Source organism: Otolemur garnettii, unplaced genomic scaffold, assembly GCF_000181295.1.
Source record: "Otolemur garnettii isolate 467f Iridium unplaced genomic scaffold, OtoGar3 scaffold00088, whole genome shotgun sequence".
Taxonomy (NCBI): Eukaryota; Metazoa; Chordata; class Mammalia; order Primates; family Galagidae; genus Otolemur; species Otolemur garnettii.
The window spans coordinates 6,225,321-6,244,936 of NW_003852483.1; the positions used below are offsets into that span (position 1 = coordinate 6,225,321).

A 19,616-nucleotide genomic window follows, 5' to 3' on the forward strand; every position below is an offset into this window, starting at 1 on the left:
TTACAAAAACTGTAATTACAAATTACAAAGAAAAATAGGCAGACTATCTTGAATTGACATCCTCTATGCACTTTGTTACCTATCAATTTTCTGTTCCATTACAAAATTAAATAGCTAACATTCAATACCAATTTCAACATTAAGATTTATCAAAATGATTAAAAATAGTCAATTAGAAAAAGCAATACACCAAAAATAACAGTAATATTTTCAGGCTTCTACTGCACTGCACTGCACTGACCATCAGACAGGGGGAAAAAGGGCTGTACATTTTTGGTAGGCTACTTGGCTCTGAATTTCAGGACAATGGAAATGTCAGCAAAGGCGACCTAAGGAGGATTTCCAGTTTTGCAAATATCAGCACAGGACCAACAAAGGGATCCCAGATAAGTTTTCCAAGTAACAAAAAAATCAGAGTACAATATTGTCTTTTACATCTGGAGAAAAGTTCTGTCACATTTTTAAAGAAAGTAACCAAAGCTTTGTAGCCATTTTCTCATCTAAAACCCATGATTATTACACAAATTAAACCAATTTTGGAAGAGAGCATTTGAAAAGGGAGGGTTACCCAACTGGGAAAAATGACCTTCCCTAATTCATGGTTCCTAAACTGACAGTGGAGGAGGAAGGTGTTTGGCTAAGGAGGAAGGAGCCTCCCAGAGCGCTGAGAGGCTGCAGTATGTCCCCAGCCAGCTTACTGCACTGTGTCCACCATGTGTTCCCTGATGACAAGAACAGGGAATCAAGTAGTCACGTGATAGATGAAGCCACAGCTGCCAATCACAGGACACTCTGGCTTTCATTGACTGTGTTCTGCCCATCAAGGTCACTTTGTAGAGCCACCTTAGCATTCTTCATTTTTGGAGATTTTTGACTCATTTTCTTTGCACAACTTTCTCTGTTGATAAATGTGTATGGCTATGGCAGTGATGCAGAGCAAAATAAATATCACAACTGCTATGACACCTAGAGAAGGAAGAAAAGAAAGATGACGTCAGAATAGAAATGGTGATTTTTGCCCCAACCAGAGGCTCTACAGATGAAGGAAATAAACATATTTTACCCCCAAATATATTACTTACACATATTTTGAAATATATGTCCAGAAGACCTATGCAAAAATGTAGCCCTGAAAAGCTTTCTTGTGCAGGGGAGATTTGCATCTTTAAAGAAAATCTGCAGTGATACAGCCAGGCTTATCTGGATGTAGGAGTCTGACACCTTTAAGGGTCTGAAAGAAACATTTACCATCTGCTCTCTCTGAGGGCTGCTACCTGTGAGGTTTCATCTACTTCACAAGACCTGCAATGCTAGTCATGTCTCTTCTTCCACAACCTCCCATAACCTGGTCAGCCAGTAGTCAAGTCCCCATTCTCTCTGTAACCTCGAGATGATGTACAAGTTTCTGAACCCCACTGGGGAGGTAAGTCACTTGTGTTCTCCCCCACATGCATATTAATACTTTTGCTTGCCTTTTCTTTTATGGTTACAGAGGTAAAGGTCTGAAAGAGGCTACATGTAGTATGAGTCGTCACTTTCAAATCACCTAACCTTTTTGGAAATTACAAACGGCATTCCTGCCACAGGGAATGAAGGGAAGAAAAATATTTTTTGTTCTTTATTTTCTAGTATCTTAAATCACAGAAGATGGCCCAAGAGGTCACAAGATCCTCTTCACTGGAGTTAAACTAGACCAAAACCACCAACTTCATCAAAGCAAACAATTGCCCAAAGTTACAACATGACACTGGTCACAAAGAACTGAGCCCAACTTTTGAAAAACCCTCCTTAAAAAGCCCTGAATTTTTGCTTAAAGGTGGATGGTGTTTTTTTGAGATGCTAGCCTGCCAATCTCCCCATTTGCCAGCAAATGGATACACTTCCCTTTCCTTCCCTTAAATCACTTGTCCTTCCTTCTCACTGATTTGGCCTCCAAGACAAGTATTGAACTTTCAGTAACATTCCTGATCTCCTCTTGGGACCTGATTTTTCAGTGAACCTTCAGACAGTGAAAGGGAAGTTTTCTGCATCTCCTACCCAGGTATCATTGCTTAATGAGGTAGGTTAAAATAAAACCACCACCCTCCTCCAGTTGGTAGGGGGATCACACCTATGGAATATATTGCAAGTACAAGTTGGATCTATCAGGTGTAGAGCATAAATGTCTTAATCCTGTGAATGGGTAAAAGTGGTGAAGGCTATGTTGCGTAGTAGGATGTAAGCATTCCAATTTGTACAAATAACCAACACATTGAATGCTATAATGGCATAAATGTATTTATGATCTATGTACGAATGACTTAAAAAAATTAAAACAAATAAAACCACCATCTACTATATCATAAATTGGAAACATCAACTCAGGAATGCTAAGGGAAAATGATTTAATAACATTTTCTATATTTCTAAGTTACTTCAACTTTTAGATATGGCCCAATGAGGCTTTTTCCCTAAGGGCATGTGGTAAAGGGATTCCAGCTAACACATTCAGATTTCAAAGCACTGTGAACTGATAACAAAATCCTAAGCCTCCCACTGACTGAATGTACAGCAGAGGCAAAGTTCTGAAAAAGAGAAACAAAATGTTTTAATGAATTATCTCTTTAAACCTCCCCCCACACACTCTTTTGGGGGAATTAAAATTTGCATTCCATCCTGAGGCCAATGATCAAAGGAGCAGAAAAATGTTCTTTGCTGTTTGTTCTCTATTATTTAAAAACAGTATTGTCCTGAAGCCACAACATGTGACACTGGTTCAGCAGGCTTGAGCCCTGCTGCCATCCCCCACTCCCCACACCCCTTTTAAAAAGTCCTATATTTCTGCTTAAAGGTGGGGTGGTGATCTTTGGGGAGTTAGGCCACTGCCCTCCTCATTTGCCAGCAAATTAAAAAATTTCTCTTTTCTTTTCCTCAAACCAATTGTCCTTGTTCTTTGTTCTTACTGATTGGGGTTGGGGACAAATGCAAACTTCTGGTTATAAATGGACCCTCTCTTGAGAATTTCAGAAAAACCTTAAGACAGAGTTCTTGACTATAAGGGGAAGGGAGGTCAGACATACCTTATAACCCCTCTATAGGCGAAAGGCCTATATCCCTCTGGCCAAAAAAGCTGTTTGAGAGAGAGCAGTGAAAAGATTTTGTGGAGGCATACTTGTGAGAAATAGAGGCAGAATCCCATATGGCCAGGTTGGTTGTGGGCCTAAAACCCCCCTGACCTAAGGTTGTCCCGGTCGCTTGCGAGTGTAAAAACCCCTGGACTTAAGTCCCACATGGGAGCGGAGGTTTGCACACAAATTTCTGTATGCCCTAGAAGTTTCTTAACTATGCATTGTTTTAAGGATCAAAGCAACTGCGTCCAAATAACAAGGTCAGTAGAACAGACTTTCAAACAGTCTCTTCCTCCACAGGCTCAGGCTTCATCAGACAAGAACAAAAGACAGTAATGACTAATAACATGTTCTCCATTAAGTTATGTTAAACTAGGTTATATTGAAAGGGTTATGCTTAAAGGTGTATGTTGGGTGGATTATTAGATTACTAGGAAGGACCTACTTACAAGGTGGTAGTTACAAGATATTTAAATGGATTAATGAAGTCATTCATGTCTACTGCGCATGTGCAGAGGGATTGTAATGAATATTAATGAGGTCATTGCTGTATAGTGCACATGCACAAGATTCCCTACATAAACCAACCATAAATAAAGAAGCTTGCCATTTTGCCTGAGCAAGCAGATGGTCACCTCTATTTAAAACACAATTTCAATAAGCTTGCTTATTCTTCGTGACATGGCTTTTCTATGAGACCCTAATGGCAACACCCTTATGGCAACACCCCTCTTTTAGGAGTTTAGACTAATTGCAAACTGGACCCAAGGCCATGCAAGACAAATTTTAAATCATGCCTATAAGCCATCATTTTGCTTAACAGATCACTTTGGGTATTTTTTAGCTTGCTCTCTGATTAATAGATCCCCCTTATCTTAACTCAAGCATTCTTTTCTACTGATTCTAAGTCTATAGAAAAAGCTTCATTTTAAACAATTATAAATCAAAGAATCTACCTATAACCTGAAGCCCTGCCTCCTTACCGCTTTTTGTTTTGGGGGGTCAAACCAATCCATGTACTGATTAACAAGTTTACATGCAGTTGATATATAAACTCAAACTGCAACCCAACAGCTTTACTCAAGACTGCCTGGATATGGCTCCTCAGGTCATTGGTCATTCATATTTGGCTTAGAATAAATCTATTTAAATTATTTTACAAATTTTGGGTTTTATTCATTAGCAGAACAAACATAAGTCACTAACACATCCAGTTAACAAGTGGGAAGTATGTAGTGTTCAACAGCATCACAAATCATTAAATGATACTGTTAGTATAATGAAATGCATTCATTTTAATGAAATCTTTGCATATATTTTAATGAAAATTAAAAAAAATCTTTATGACGATACTTTTGAAATGTAGTTATCTAACATATATGTAAATCAGCCTCAATTACCACAACTATTATAGGCATATTTATTAAGTTTATTTGTTTGGAATGTGGATTACTTGAAAGAGCCGGTATAAATGTTCAAAAATACTAACACCATTAACTATGCCTGTGATTCTCAATCTTTGATGCACAAAAGCCGATGAATCTTGATACCTGAGTAGCCAGCCTGAGTATGAGGACCTTTATAAATTGTTTTCAGCTTTGGTTCATAGCCAGGGTGCTAAAGCAGGAAGCCATGCCCCAGAAAGCTGCTTACTGCAGCAATCACATTTAGTGAAGAATGAAAGTCTAAGCTATGCTAAAGCAAATGAAAATGTAAAAGGAGAAGCTTCTGAAGGAAGCCAAAATATGTCACCCCCGAATAAACTTTTTGACATAAATATTTTTGAGCTAAAGGCAATTGAGAAGTAAATGGAAAAAGAGCTCCCTCAATCCTTCCATCCCCCTCCTTTTCCACCTAAGGACAGAAAGTAATTTCCCCCTGGTGGAGATAACTCTTATCAGCCAGCCATGGCAGGAGAGGAATCTGCAAACAAACATTATTCCATCAGTTTCTTACCCTGTATTTACCTTCCCACCATTTCTTGCCTTTGGAAACCTAAAACTGTTTTCTATTGTTCTGTCATTTCTCTACAAATGTATGGTTCTTTGCTGAAGACATCCTGCATAAGCCAGAGTTCTAAGCCACTGCTCTGCGTGACCTCTCACCGAGGTTTCTCCCACGTTGTGTACTGCACACATTAATAAACTTGCTTGCTTTCCTCTTGTTAATCTATCTCAACTATGAACTTATGAGGGTTGAGAAGATTTTACTTTTCCTCCCTTTCATGGCCCACATCATAAATTTAAGATAATTCACAAAAAAATTAATTTATATTTCTTATATAAATATTAATTTATATTAATTTGTATCTATTAGAAAACACAAACTGCCTCTGTGGCGGCCTGGGAGGAGCCTTCTACACACTCCTTTCCATTCCCTCCTTGAGAAACCAAGAATTTCTCAGGGGAATAGAACACTGGTAAGACTTATTGTTTTAACAGCATCACATTCCAACATTTACTCAGTAAATCTTGCCAGTGATATTTGACGGAAAGTAACAAAATTCCAAAGATAAGTGCTTTTGTTCTTTTATCAACTTGCCTATTACCCTTGCTCACTGAAGGCTGGCACTCATCTGACATTGTGCAAATATTTTTAAGACTTGTGAACCTACTCCAAAAATGTTGAGAGTACTGAAATTGCCTTTGTATTCCAATGAAAAGTTTTTCTCTTAAAAAATCAAGATTGCTTTAGAATTGGATTTGATTTAAAATATACATTATTGAACAGATTCTAAAATATTGACACCATTAACTGCGCCAAATTTTGTTCATCAGGTTATATATTCTTATTACCTTATTGATTTAAAAGAGTAAAAGAACTGACATGGCCGTGGAAATGTTGATATCCTCAACTGAAATTTATTCAGAACCTTATAATGTCTGAATTGTTTCCTACCATTTTGGAGAAAAAAACAACCAGCTTACTTTTGTATGTGTGGTGGAGGTTGTGCAGAATAAGAAACCACGTGACATTTTAATAATTAATTAATTAATGAGGAAAAGTAAATGCTTATTTTTTTACACCAATTCTGGATAAATTATATTTCAGAAAAAAAACACCATTTTCATTGCCAAGAAATAATATTTAAATTGTGTTTAATTTTACTTTTCTTCAATTAAAAATAATCACAAAACAGCCAGGTGTGGTAGCTCACACCTGTAATACCAGCATGCTGGGAGGCCAAGGTGAGTGCCTGAGTTTATGAGGTCAAGACCAGCCTGAGCTAGACTGAGACCTCATCTGTAAAAACAAACAGCTGGGTATTGTGGTAAGTGTCTGTAGTCCCAGCTACTACGGAAGCTGAGGCAAGAGAATCACTTGCACCCAAGAGTTTGAGGTTGCCATGAGCTATGATACACAGCACTCTACTGGGATGACAAAGTGAGACTCTGTCTCAAAAAACCAATAATAATAGTAATAATCACAGAACACCCAGCCTATTAGATTCTTTCTAAAGTATGATTAAAAGTGAAATTTATGGCAGCTATTGCTATACAACATTGTTAAAGTATTTAATACCACTGAACTATATATACACTTTAATTCACTTTAAATAACATTATGTATGTTTAAAAACATTTTTTAAATAAGTGAAATATTGTCAGAGGTAGCATCTAAACCATGCAAATTTCTATTTCTATTCTAAAGTACTTGCTGGGATAATTAGTTTACTTGAAGTTTCTGTTCTTTTTATACAATTACTTGTAGCTCTGTCTAAAGAGCCATTCATTTCCTTTATAAATATCTCATAGGTCCTAGGCAATACAGCTATTTGAATTTAAAGCTTGTCTTTATTAGTTTTGTTAATTGTTCTTTAAAAATTATGTTTCAATTAAATTCTTACACACTATTTCTAGAAAAGATGAAATCTGTAAATGGTAACTCAGAGAACCAACACAACATATAGCACTCCTCTGACCTCACCATTGACTGTTGATTCTTAGGCATGTTTTCCTAAGTATGCTATTTCACCACTTTCAAAAGAGATAACAAAGCCAACGACCAGCTCATCCAAGCCCTTTTTACCTCCGATGACAGCAGAGTCACTTCCATCTGTGTTAAGTAAGGGCTTTCCCTCATCTGTTGGTCCAGAACGACCTATGATAGAAAAAGGGTGGAAGATGTGTTGTTAGCTTCATTCAATCATTCCACAATCTACACGTGTTTCCAAATTTTGTCAATTTAAAAAACACACAGCAATTTTTTATTTTTAATGATGGAGGGAAGACAAGAAGACATTGAGAAATTCACACACTTTTGAAAGAAGAGCAGAATTTCTGAGTGAGCCACAGCTGAAGGGTCCACGCACCTGCACCTCCCGTGAGCCGGGGAGCCAGTTCCCGCGCTGGGGAGCCAGGCCGCGCCCCCACTGCGCAGCCTGAGGCGGCGGCCACGCGACCTCGGATAGTGACCTTGGCTGGGCTGCCAGAGCGCAGCGCCACCTTCAGGGGAGCCACATGGGCAAACCGCACAGCGGAGAGGCAGCCGGTGAAGCCACGTGCCGCTGCCCGCCGTGTGTCTGGGTCCATACCTAGGAGCTCTGCAAGCAGAAGAAACAGGACATACCATCAGGACACAGAGGGAAGGGCAGGGGGCACAGGTGCACCCTCCCTGGTGCAGCAGCAACCAACTGGAAAGTCCCTTTCAATCTTTTGTTCTTTCATACCTAGAGGAGGACAACCAGAGCCTTAATCTTTTGGCAGCTATTTCCATTACAAGGGTTTAAACCTGACAGAATTTAGTCCATTTGCATTTAGAGTAGCAACTGCTATATCAATTTTATTATTTTTATCTTATACTATTTATTTTACATAGACATTTTATCTTTTCATCGCCTTTTCTTTCTTTTTCTGCTTCAATCAGTTTCCTTCCATCCCCCCCCACCCTTTTTCCTTTAGCGAGTTTGAGAGTTCAACTTCCCTAAATAAACAGACATCTGACCTCACAAAAGGGTGTCACTTGGTTGAACTGAAGAAGAAAATAACTCGACAAATAAGCGTATAGTCTTTTACACTGTGCACTATGGTGGACACTTAGCTACATGTGACCACTGAAATTGAAATCAGTTAAAATTAAACAAAATGAAAACTTCAGCCTTTCAGTTCACTCTATCCACATTTCCCGCACTTCAAAACACACTTATTTCAAGTATGTCTAGGGACTACCACATAGGACAGCACAAATATAGAACAATTTTATCATCACAGAAAATTCTATTAGATTGTCTTGGTCTGGCTGACATAAATTCAAAGACCTTAAGACATTAGTGATCCCCACTGAATCCTGGTTAATGAATCAAGTTAGAAAATCTTAGAATTTTCTACTAAAGAGAATCTTAGAAATAATTTAACCCAGCTTCTTCACTTTGTAGATAAAGAGGCATTAATTGATAAAATCAACTGTTGATTTCTTGAAAAAAAAATAAAACACTAAATCTTATATCTTCTTGATTTTTTAGACATTTTGTGTTTTTTGTTTTTGTTTTCTATAATGTTGGGAAAGGCAATGCACCATTCACTCTGAGTGTCTACATGTTTTGTTAGGTTTGCCAAGATACACAAGCCTCTGACAGGACTTCACCCAGGCCTTCTCTCAAGGTTGTGTCTGAAGGAAACAACCTTGAGGAATGATGAGATCATGTCTGCCTCCAAGACAAGGAATAGGCTTGTTACAGAATCAGTAGATTCTTCAAGCTCAGCGTGCCTCAGCTGCAATGCAATCCCACTGCAGGTGCAGTATTCTCCTAGGCCCTTGGCATTGTTCCTTAGAACCTGAGGACCACAGGAAAGCAAACATGATGATGTGTATGAGGCCTGCTGCACCATGAGTAATAGAGTCCTTTGTCTCTGTACCAGGAGTCTTATGTTGTACACCAGCATTCACAAAACAGTTATAGTCTTGTTTAACTTATTATCATCTTGTAAATCAGGTAAAATCCAAATCCCAGATGCCACATATAGCATCCCTTTTAAATGAGACAAATACTGTATCATAAAAGTAATGTAAAATATGTAAGTCAATTGACTTTTAAGTGTTAAAACTATATGATTTATGTGACATCTCCTTATATAATTTAAAAGGCAATTTCCAGAAATACTTATGATTGCCAAAACTATTTACCATCATTATATAGAGAGGGCTCTATTTGAATACAATTCTTCAGTGCATTTTCCTCTGCCCAGAATATAGACCTCGTATAGTTTATAAGAGGAGGTATTAGTGTATAACTATTACAGCCTTTTTTAAAAAATTTTTTTTCTGGAGCAGACAAAAAGACATATCTTCAGCTTTTGCACTTTCTGTGTATATATACATATATACATACATTATATATTATACACACATATTTAAGGTAATGTTTAAACACACATAGCAAAATCAAAAGAATACCAATAGGTAACAAAAGAATACCAAAATAGCTGGAAAAATAAAACAAAATTGTTGTTGAAACCACAAGTGGGGGTTGGTCTAGGTCCAATTGCTCATCACACAAAAATCCAATTATTGAGATAATGAAGATTGCCAATTTTTAATATGTTTTTCCAGGGGAATGGGAGATGTTGCCTCAAATCCATCTCCTAGACTAAGGGAGATCATGGCTTTTAAAGGAGATGCTGTGTGTCATGGGGGATGGGGGTTCTTGGCAGAAACACTCTTGCACAGGGGTCTATGGAATCTCAATACCTTTGTCTTAGAGAACATCCATAATTTCTGAGAAATATCTTAGAAGGTCAAGTAGTAGTTAGCTAAGGGAAAGAATTATGTAGGAATCCTTTTAATTTGTTCAATGGGGCCATTTACAAAATGATTGTTCACACTTATTGGATTATAGTATTTTAAGTTTTCACATTCTTTAAGACTACATCTCAGATAAAATTCAAGGGTAGGTAGAAAACTAGAAATCTAAAGCATTTACATTTAAATAGGGATACTCTGAATTGATCTTGTGATAACCAGTTTGAATAGTCTTCATTAAGTAAGATTACTCAGAAATAGCAACAGAATAATAGCAGCTTAATTATGATGATGCTGTGCCATTTTCTTCAAACACATGTTAAGGCACATTATGATAAATTAGATTGAATAGGAATATTATTTTATTAGACTTGATCATATGCTAGGCTATGTTCCCTACTAACATATGAACTTACTAAGGATGGATGTTATGTCTCTCTTGTTCAGAGGTTTTCTCAAGGCTTAATAAGTTGTTCAGTAGCTGCTCATCAATATTTTTGAACAAATGGATAAACCAGATTCATGAGATTCATGCGAAATACGTTGATACCTTTACAGAGAGAGTTTTGAGCAACTTTCTCTGGAAAATTAGTGGCTTCTCTATTAGCTAACTTGTTGGTCCATTTATCATAAGTTAAAGAGAGTACTTCTTAAACAACTTCAAACTTATATATAAATAAAAATAAAATCAAAACATGAATAGTTCTAAGCAAAAGTCAATGCAAAAGAACCAAAACTCTGTAAAATAATTTAAAGAGGTTTATTCAGAGCCAAATAATGTGTGACTATTGCCTGAGCCACATCCATGAGTAAGTGCTTTCACTGTAGCTGTGTTACAGTTTGATTTTATACATTTCAGGGACTCAGGAATTACATATAATCTCATAAATCAATACAAGGATGGCATCCACTGGTTTGGCCTGAAAAGACAGGACATCTCAAAGGGGGAAGGAATTACAGGCTATCGATAGAGCTAACGATTCCGTGATATATAATTAGTTGAAGAAATAAAGCTTTGTCTAAAGGCTTGTAATGTTTTAAGATAAGGAAGTCCATTAAACAGAGATAAGTCACTGGACATAGACCCTAGTGATCTATAAAGTAAACTGATAACCTATAGGTGTGATTTAAGCTATCTCCAAAATAGAAAGGGGACATGTCTGACCTCCTTTCTCATGGCGAGCAATTCAGCTGTAGGTTATTTCAGGAGTCCCCTTGGCCAAAAGAGTTCCATCAGTGAGCCGAAGGACTTCAAATTTTATTATAGTTCACAGTCGATTATTTTCTGTCACAGGCAAAATAAATCTAAATTTCTGAGATTGGTTGCTTCTGACTTATATACATCATTGCTAAACTCGAACTTGTTTTTTATGCCATAAGTTGTATGCCTTTGAATATACCATTCTTGAATAAAGACATTAACATCATCAACTCTATTTACTTATTTACTTGGAAGAAAATAAAAATACATATAGTGAATATTATTCTGTTTTGATCTTTTTCTATTATATATGGTATAGTTCATTTTCCTAATTGATTTACATAATCTTTAAAAATTACTTTTCTTAATTACTATGATATTAAGTTTAAAGCTAAGCTGTGGTTTTAACAATGCTTCCTTTGTCAATATGTTGGACAATTATTGTAACGTTTTACCTTGTGTAATAAATACTTATGAACATGCCTCACCTCCCCTGTCAGATACTGAAGTCAAAAAGGACAGAAACAACAAAGCTGGCCTCATGACAGAGTTACAACTATATTCTTCTGCTGAAAGAAAATAAACATTTTTTTCTCTTGTCTTCAATTCAAACCTAGTTTTATCATTGAATGGAGGTCTTGAGTTGATGCTGATTAATGCATAATCTGTGAACTTTGTGTCTGCTTTGATAACATTTCACTTTTCAAGAAGTGTTATAAAAATATCATGATCCATTATGCATGATTGCTAAGTGAGAGGTTAAGTATGGAAGTATTTTTCCAAGAACACCCTTGCACACCTCACAGGCAGCACTTACTCATGATTATATGTACACTCAGGCAAGAGTACTGTTTGCATCATGATTGTCACTCACTGGGAAATTATTATTCAAGAAGCTTCTTTCAGCATGATAAATGCTTTTAGAATTTGCGACATGACACTTAGGATCTAATTTTTCTTTTCTTTTCTTTTTTTTTTGGAAAAAGCTGTTTCTTCCACTTACCTAAAAACTTTCCCAATATGAGGGATTTGACAGCGTTGAATTCTGTTCCAGAAGACAAGATGACTTGTTTCTTTGCACTCTGGTTAACCTATTAGATGTCCCATGAGAAGCAAACAGCAAAAGGGAGTGCAATTTTAATAATAAGGCAGCAAAGAGACCAGGAAAAAAATAGATAAAAATAAATCACTTGTAAGTGCCACTAGAAAGTTTCAAGAAACCATCTTGAAACAATTAATTATTCAGAAAGGGAAGGTATTTTATAAATAGTTCCTATGATACTATCAGCTACCACTCCATCCACTGTCTACTCCCTTCCCATCTTTATTCTTCTACATAATGGAAGACCCTGTAATTGGCGGAATCTACACACACACACACAAAATGATGAAATCAGCTATTTTAAACTTCAAAGATTATTTACTCTGTGGGGAACACTTGAAACATAAAACCAATAATAATTGTTCTATGTGCAGATTTAAAGTACATTTTCCTTCAAATGCCAGTGACAATGTGTAATTCACTTACTCTATTCTTACTCAGCTTTATTTTCTTGGGTATTTCCATTTCAATGAATATCTTGTGTACTTTTTAACCTGTGTTTGAATTGCTGTAGTATTTGTTGTTTTATAATCAGAAAGGGGCAGGTTTCCACTGAAATATCAATGAACAGATTCCACCAGAAGTCATTGTGATAAACTAGAGAACATTTCCCTACTAAGTAAAGTAAAACATCTAAGGACATTTTGATATTTTAAATGGTAAAATTTAATAATAACTTTGACAGAATTATATTGCTTAAAGAAACAAAGCAGGATTAACAACCATTTCTCCTTTTCCAACCCCTTGCTGTATTTGAATCCCACCATTGACTTAAGGAAGAATAACACTGAATGCAGTTGGTTTCTTTTCTTTCTTTCTTTCTTTTTTTTTTTTTTTGGAGACAAAGTCTCGCTCTGTTGCCCAGGCTAGAGTGCTGTGATGTCAGCCTACCTCACAGCAACCCCAAACTCTAGGGTTCAAGTGATCCTTCTGCCTCAGCTTCCCAAGTAGATAGAAATACAGGAACCCACAATAACAATGGGTTAATTTTTTCTATTTTTTGTAGAGACGGGGTCTTGCTCTTTTTCAGGCTGGTCTCAAACTCCTAAGCTCCTAAGCTCCTGCCTCCCAGGGTGTTAGGATTGTAGATGGGAGCCACTGTTTGGTTATTCTTTTATTAATATTTCTTATCAATTAATAATAACCTGGCTGGCTTATTCTTTTATTAATATTTCTTATCAAAGTTTTGCATTATGTAACTCATTCTCAGAAGCACAATAATAGATGTTTTGATGTGAAGTAGTTGCATTACCTCTACCATGACCACTGCTTCTTCTCTGCTAATCTTCACCTGGTGAAGGTGCCCATCAGCCATGTTTTTAAAATCAAAATTAAATGCATCAGGATCTTGATGTCTGTCTAGCTTGTACCTAATCTGCAAACTCCCTAAAGAGAAAAAACAAATGGCATTTAAAATTAAAATGACATTTTACAAAACTCTTACTGCAGATTCTAAAGCACTTTTATTATTATTTACTTAAGGCACTTTTGAATCTATTTAGCATAGCCTTGAATGCACCCAATAGTCACCTTTCTTGCAGTAGTGATTACTTAAGTGCTATTCCAGTTCTAAACTCTGAGTCCAATTATACTATTCTAAAAGTCAAGACCAAATGTGTTAATACTAAGCAGTCTCCTCAAATCTTTCTTAAATGAGAAGGCTTAAAATTACACATATAAAATCTCTGAACTCAGATTTAAATTCATCGTGACTATGGTATTTATTTTATGAAATAATGAAACTCCATGCAACATTCAGTTTCTATAATTATGACTTCTTTAGTAGGATTTATTTTAATGTATTACTGACTTGTGCATAGTTGAAAATATTTTACAGCCAGAATTTTTTTTCTAAAGGAAGAGAAAAGGTTTTGTCAAGAGACAAGGTTTCTTCAGTATCCACATCTTCTAATACACACACTGCACTCCTACATAGATGCACCCCATTACCCATGACTCGCTTATAGCTTATATGAAAATCCTGTTAGTAAGAGATTTTGTAGATTTTTCCAGAAATTAAATTTATTGTGCTAACTCATTACCTAGCAAACTAAAAGGCTGGCTTTCCTATTCCACTATGAAAGTCTTGCAAGGCCCCAGAAGCCACTGTTTGAGAAAATATCACTTCAATTTTCTTCTTATATAAAAGTGATGTAACTGGTTTCTCAACACTGATGAGATAAAGAGCAATTGTATTTATCTGTTGCTTATGGAAATTGGCTTTTATGCAGTTTTACTAACATCCACATTAATACTCCTCTACTTTGCTTAGAATGGGCAGGGATATGTGTCACACATCCAGATATCTTATTTCAAATCATTACAACTTGATCATCTTGCAGTAATAAAGACATACGATCAATAATAAGATATGTAATGTCATACCAAATCTGTAAAATTATCAAATTTGTAATGGGAGAAAAGCATCTTAATTTAATCTTGAAATGCTAGCTGTTATGATAACCATTATGAATTGTACTGAAAAAGCACAAGATGTGGAGGGCAGGCAATTTTCTTTCCTTACAGTCTGAATGATGAAAAGACCTGTCATTACAGTCCCAATTTCTTTTTCCTAATTCAGGATTTTTTTTTCTTTACACAAAAGATATTCACCATTGTTGGCGAGGATAACTGAAAGGTATTCCTCATAGAAAGAGCTCACATACAGCAATAAGCTCGGAGTTCGTGTTGTTCGGAAGCTCAGTGTGATCATTTCTCTAGTCAAGGTTACATCCCTATGTAATGAAGAAGCAAGGGAGCTGGAGTTTTCACTCAAGACGTAATGCTCTTGGAAATTATAGGTCATTGAAGAGCCAGTTTCAAAATATGCAGAAATCTCTGGAACAACAAATATATTTGTTAAGTTAACGAAATCTAAGTCCAAGGGTTTTATTCTAAGTATATTTAGAGAATGAATCCAACCATTAAATACGCTTGCAGATAAAATAGTGAAATGCTTCCTTACTTTAATTATTTTCATTTTTTAAAGTGTTTTGAAAAATAAAGTGTGAAGAAAAAAGTAACAACTCCCAATATATTCACAAACTGGAATTGAATAAAATTTAATAGAGATTTCATTTAATTCTTCAAATTAGCTTCACCTTGGATTTATATTATAATTAATTCTCCAGTATAAATGTATAATTTAAAGGTAACCACTCTCATCCTTGGGTTCCATTTTGCCCCCCAAATATTAATTTTTAAAACATCCTTATTAAGATATAATCTCTATGCCATATAATACAGTCAATTACAGTATAAAATTCAATGCCTTTTAGTATATTCACAGATTATGCAACCTTAGATTATTTTCACCATTCCCCACCTTTTTGCCTCTCCAAAAAATGTCATTTCATATCCATTAGCAGTCCCTCTCTGTTCCTCTCCAACATCTCAGGCTAGGAAACTACTAATCTATTTTTTATCTCTATAGAGGCTCCTATTTGGGGAATTTCTTATCAGTGGGATTATACAACATGTGGTCTTCTGTGGCTTCTGTCATTTAGTATAGTATTTTCAAGGTTCAACCATGTTGTGGCATGTATGAGTATTTTTTATTGATAAATAATATTTCATTGCATGGATATGCCACATTTTATTAATCTATTCATTAGCTGATAAACATTTGGGTTGTTTCTACTTTGGGGCTGTTATGATTAAAACTGCTATCAATGTTCACAAGTAAACTTTTGTGTGGATACATATTTTTTCATTTCTTTTTGGTATATGTACTCAGGAGTAAAATTGTTCACTGTTACAATAACGCCATCTTTAACATTTTGAGGAACTACCAAAATGTTTTCCAAAATAGCTGTATCATTTTACATTTCCAATAGCAATTATTTGAGTTTCAATATCCTCATCTCTTCACCAACATTTGTTACTGTCTTTCTTTTCAATTGTAGCTAACCTAGTGAAGCAGTATTTCATCATAACTTTGACTTGAATTTCTCTACTAGCTAAAGTTACCAAGCATCTTTTCATGTGTTTATTGGCCATTTGTATATATTTGCTGAAAACAGATCTACTTGACTATTATTTAATTGGGCTGTCTTTTTATTATTCAGTTATAAGAGCTCTTCAAATAACTTGAATACTAGACCCTTCCAAGATATATGAGTTTTAAATATTTTCTTCCCTTCCATTCTTTGGGTTATCTTTACATTTTCTTGAAAGTGAGCCCTTTGAATGACAAGTTTTTAATTTTGAGGCAGGTGTGGTGGCTCACATCTGTGAACCTTGCACTTTGGGAGGCTGAGGCAGGTGGATTGCTTGGAGACTAGCCTAAGCAACAATGAGACTGTTGGCAGGTGCCTGTAGTCCCAGCTACTTGGGAAGTGAAGATAAGAGGATCTCTCAAATCCAAGAGTTTGAGATTGCTATGAGTTGTGATGTCTGCCTAGTGTGACATAGACTGTATCTCAAAAAAAAAAAGTTTTTAATTTTGATGACGTCTATTCTTTTTTTCTCTCATGTTTTAAGAGTTTTATAGTTTTACATATTACATCAAAGTTTGTAATAGATTTGGAATACATTTTTGTGTATGTGTCAAGAGGCCCAATGTCTTTACACATGCATGTGGATATCCAGTTGTCCCAGAGACTTTATTTTCCCCCATTGCATTGTTTTGGGACTCTTGTGAAATCCATTGGCCATACATGTGAGGGTATATATCTGGACTTTCAAATCATTTGCTTTATTGCTCTGATTAGAACTTCCAGTGGCATGCTTGTTACATTCCTGACTTAGGAAAGAAGACTTTACCATTAAATATTATGCTAGCTATAGGTTTTCATATATGGCCTTTATCATACTGAAGAAGTTCCCTTCAATTTCTGCTTTACTGAGTGCTTTTTTAAACTCATGAAATTTGCTACGTTTTTCAGCAACAATTAAGATAATCATGTATTTTTCTTCTTATCCTAAAATTTTTTTATAACATATTGACTGATGAGCACATGTTAAACCACCCTTGAAATCCTATACTAAATCCTACTAGGTTTTGGTATATAATCCTTTTAATATGCTTCACCATAATTTTTTGTTTTCTTTAGTGATTGCTCTAGGGGTTGTAATATATATCTTAGTGGAATCTGCTTTGGGTTCACACAGACTTAAAATAAGTGAAATATAGAAAAGTTACTTCAATAAAGCTCTATTTCCTTGGTATCTTTTTGAGCTATTATACATACCAAAGCCAACATGCATTGTTATATTGTTATAATTATGATTTTACATAATTTGATGTCTTTTTAAAAATCTGAGAAATGAAAAAAGAGCAAGTATGTATTTATAGGCTTTGTGATATTAACTCTCTTATTTACCATTTCTAGCTTGTTTCTTGATTCCTAAGATTTATGTTACCATCTGGTGTCATACTTCAGTATAGTTCTGCTTCTATCTGTCCCCCTTGTCCTGTTATTTTTAAATATATTGCATTTCTGTAAGTCCTACAACACAAATATTATATATATATGTATATATACATATGTGTGTGTGTATATATATATATTCTTTTGTAGTTTTACACAATTGCTTTTAAATCAGTTAAGCACAGAAAGGATAAGAGATATGCCATGTACTTTCTCTTATAATTATCTGCAAACTTATCTTTACCAGTGCTTCTTGATTTTTACATCTATAGTCCACCATGTTGGTGATCAGGGATTCAACATATGAATTTGGAGTGGGACACAAACATCTTACCCGTAGAATCTGTTTACTTTTAGTTATTTAGACATATTTGTAACAGCAGCTTTGGAATTTTTGCCTGTTAAGTATGGTACCTGAAAATTGCTCAGAGTTTCTCTTGCTTGTTCCCCCTCCTCCCCATGTATGGATTGCATTCTCCTATTTTCTTGCATGTCCCATGATTTTTTATTTTGGTTGAAAATTTGGCATTATAGATAATATACTATAAAACTTCTGAATATAGAGTCTCCCCAGGGCTGCTGCTGTTGATTTTTCATTAGCTTGGTGATTTGGATGGACTATGTCAATGAAATCTATTTCCCCTGAAGTGTGTAGCCTCTGATGTCACCCATCATAGAGTGTATCCTGTGCATAGTCACTTGTTTTCACAAGGATCTCTTTGTTTCTTTATCTTTTGTTTACGTTAACTCATCTGCCTCTACTGGTAATACAACTAGTTATTAGCTTCCACTTACAGTCTACTGTTTGCACTACTGTATTCAGTAATGCTCCAGAGCACAAATTGCTCCATAGTCTGATCTGATTAAATTCAGGATCCTTTGCAGGGTTAGTCTTGATTCCAGCCTTTAAAACTTGTTCAGACTCTAGAAGGAATCTTCTAGTTGTCTCATTTCCTGTTCTTTTTTCTGCCGAATTTCTAGCTTGCCTATGATTTAGCTTATTGCTCTCTTAGAGCTATTAACCTCCTTTTAATTGCTTACAACAGACTCTTCACTGTTTTCAAAAGCAACAGTAGGCTTGAGTTTATCCAGACTGTTTCAAATGGCTTCAGTTCTTGTGGAGAGGGCTACAGAGCTCTGTGTTTTCATGTCCTGCCTCTACTCCATCAACAAACCTCTGCCTCACTGTTCTGTAGCTGTGAGCAGGGAGACTGGCCTGCTTCTTTGGAGTGAAAGTTTTGCTTACAAGTAGGGCACGGAGTGGGTATGGCAGCCTCTTGCCTTGCCTCTCTTTCCTCCTTTACTGTAAATAAGCTAGAGTGAGGGCAATGGAGACCTAGTATTCTCAAGCTGTCACACCTCCAGACTTCTGTCCTGGAAATGAAGACTTGGTGTAGGAAGGAAACCTCAGACTTCTCACCGGCTTCTGTCTGGATAGAATGACCACAAAAAGCTGGGGGTGAGGAGAAATTCTGGCACCCAATCTTGAGGTAAAGCAGTATTTCTGGAGTGAAAGGGGCGAAAGGAGACCTCTGGCTACTTGGCTATACTCCCATAAAGTAGAATCTCCATCCTGCTGTGCTGGGATTAAGGAGGAGCAGGGAGTGGGTCTTGGCTTAATGTCTCAAACTCTTAATGTTATTACAAAGACTAATAAATGTTTCTTCATTTGATGTGCTTTTTAATAATAATTTTTATCAGTTATATGTGTTTGACATGGGATAGGGTTTACAGAGCTCCCTTACATGGCCATTCTGGAATTGTCTTCAGAGTACTAAGTTTTTTAATTTAGAGTTTACCTCCTTGTAGAAAGAATAAACAGACCTCCTTACATAGGTGATGATTTGAGGACAAACCCTTCTTCAAAATCAAAATCTAGCAATTTGCTCTTATGTGGAAGATCTTTCTCAGATTTATTGTTTACCAGAAAATCAAAGCTAATCCAAAGTGATGTCTACAGTGTTCTGAGAGATGAAAAGCTTCTTAGCTTCTCCTAAAACATTTTATAAAAGGTTGACATTTTAATTTTAAGATTAACTCCAAAAATGTATTTAGTCATGCATATATACACACATAAACACACAGAACCCAAATAC

At 35.9% G+C, this 19,616-nt stretch overlaps 1 protein-coding gene across 1 annotated transcript in view; it reads right to left on the minus strand.

Annotated features, from left to right (window-relative positions):
• Positions 1–844: 844 nt before the first annotated feature.
• Positions 845–19,616, minus strand: part of LOC100959238 (contactin-associated protein-like 3) — a 204,117-nt gene continuing 185,345 nt past the window's right edge. The window contains exons 19-24 of the mRNA XM_003795034.1: positions 14,762–14,986; positions 13,401–13,534; positions 12,050–12,137; positions 7,420–7,650; positions 7,137–7,208; positions 845–966 (exon numbers count right to left, since the gene is read on the minus strand). Coding sequence (XP_003795082.1) covers positions 845–966; positions 7,137–7,208; positions 7,420–7,650; positions 12,050–12,137; positions 13,401–13,534; positions 14,762–14,986 — 872 coding nt within the window. The remainder of the gene's footprint in view (positions 967–7,136; positions 7,209–7,419; positions 7,651–12,049; positions 12,138–13,400; positions 13,535–14,761; positions 14,987–19,616) is intronic.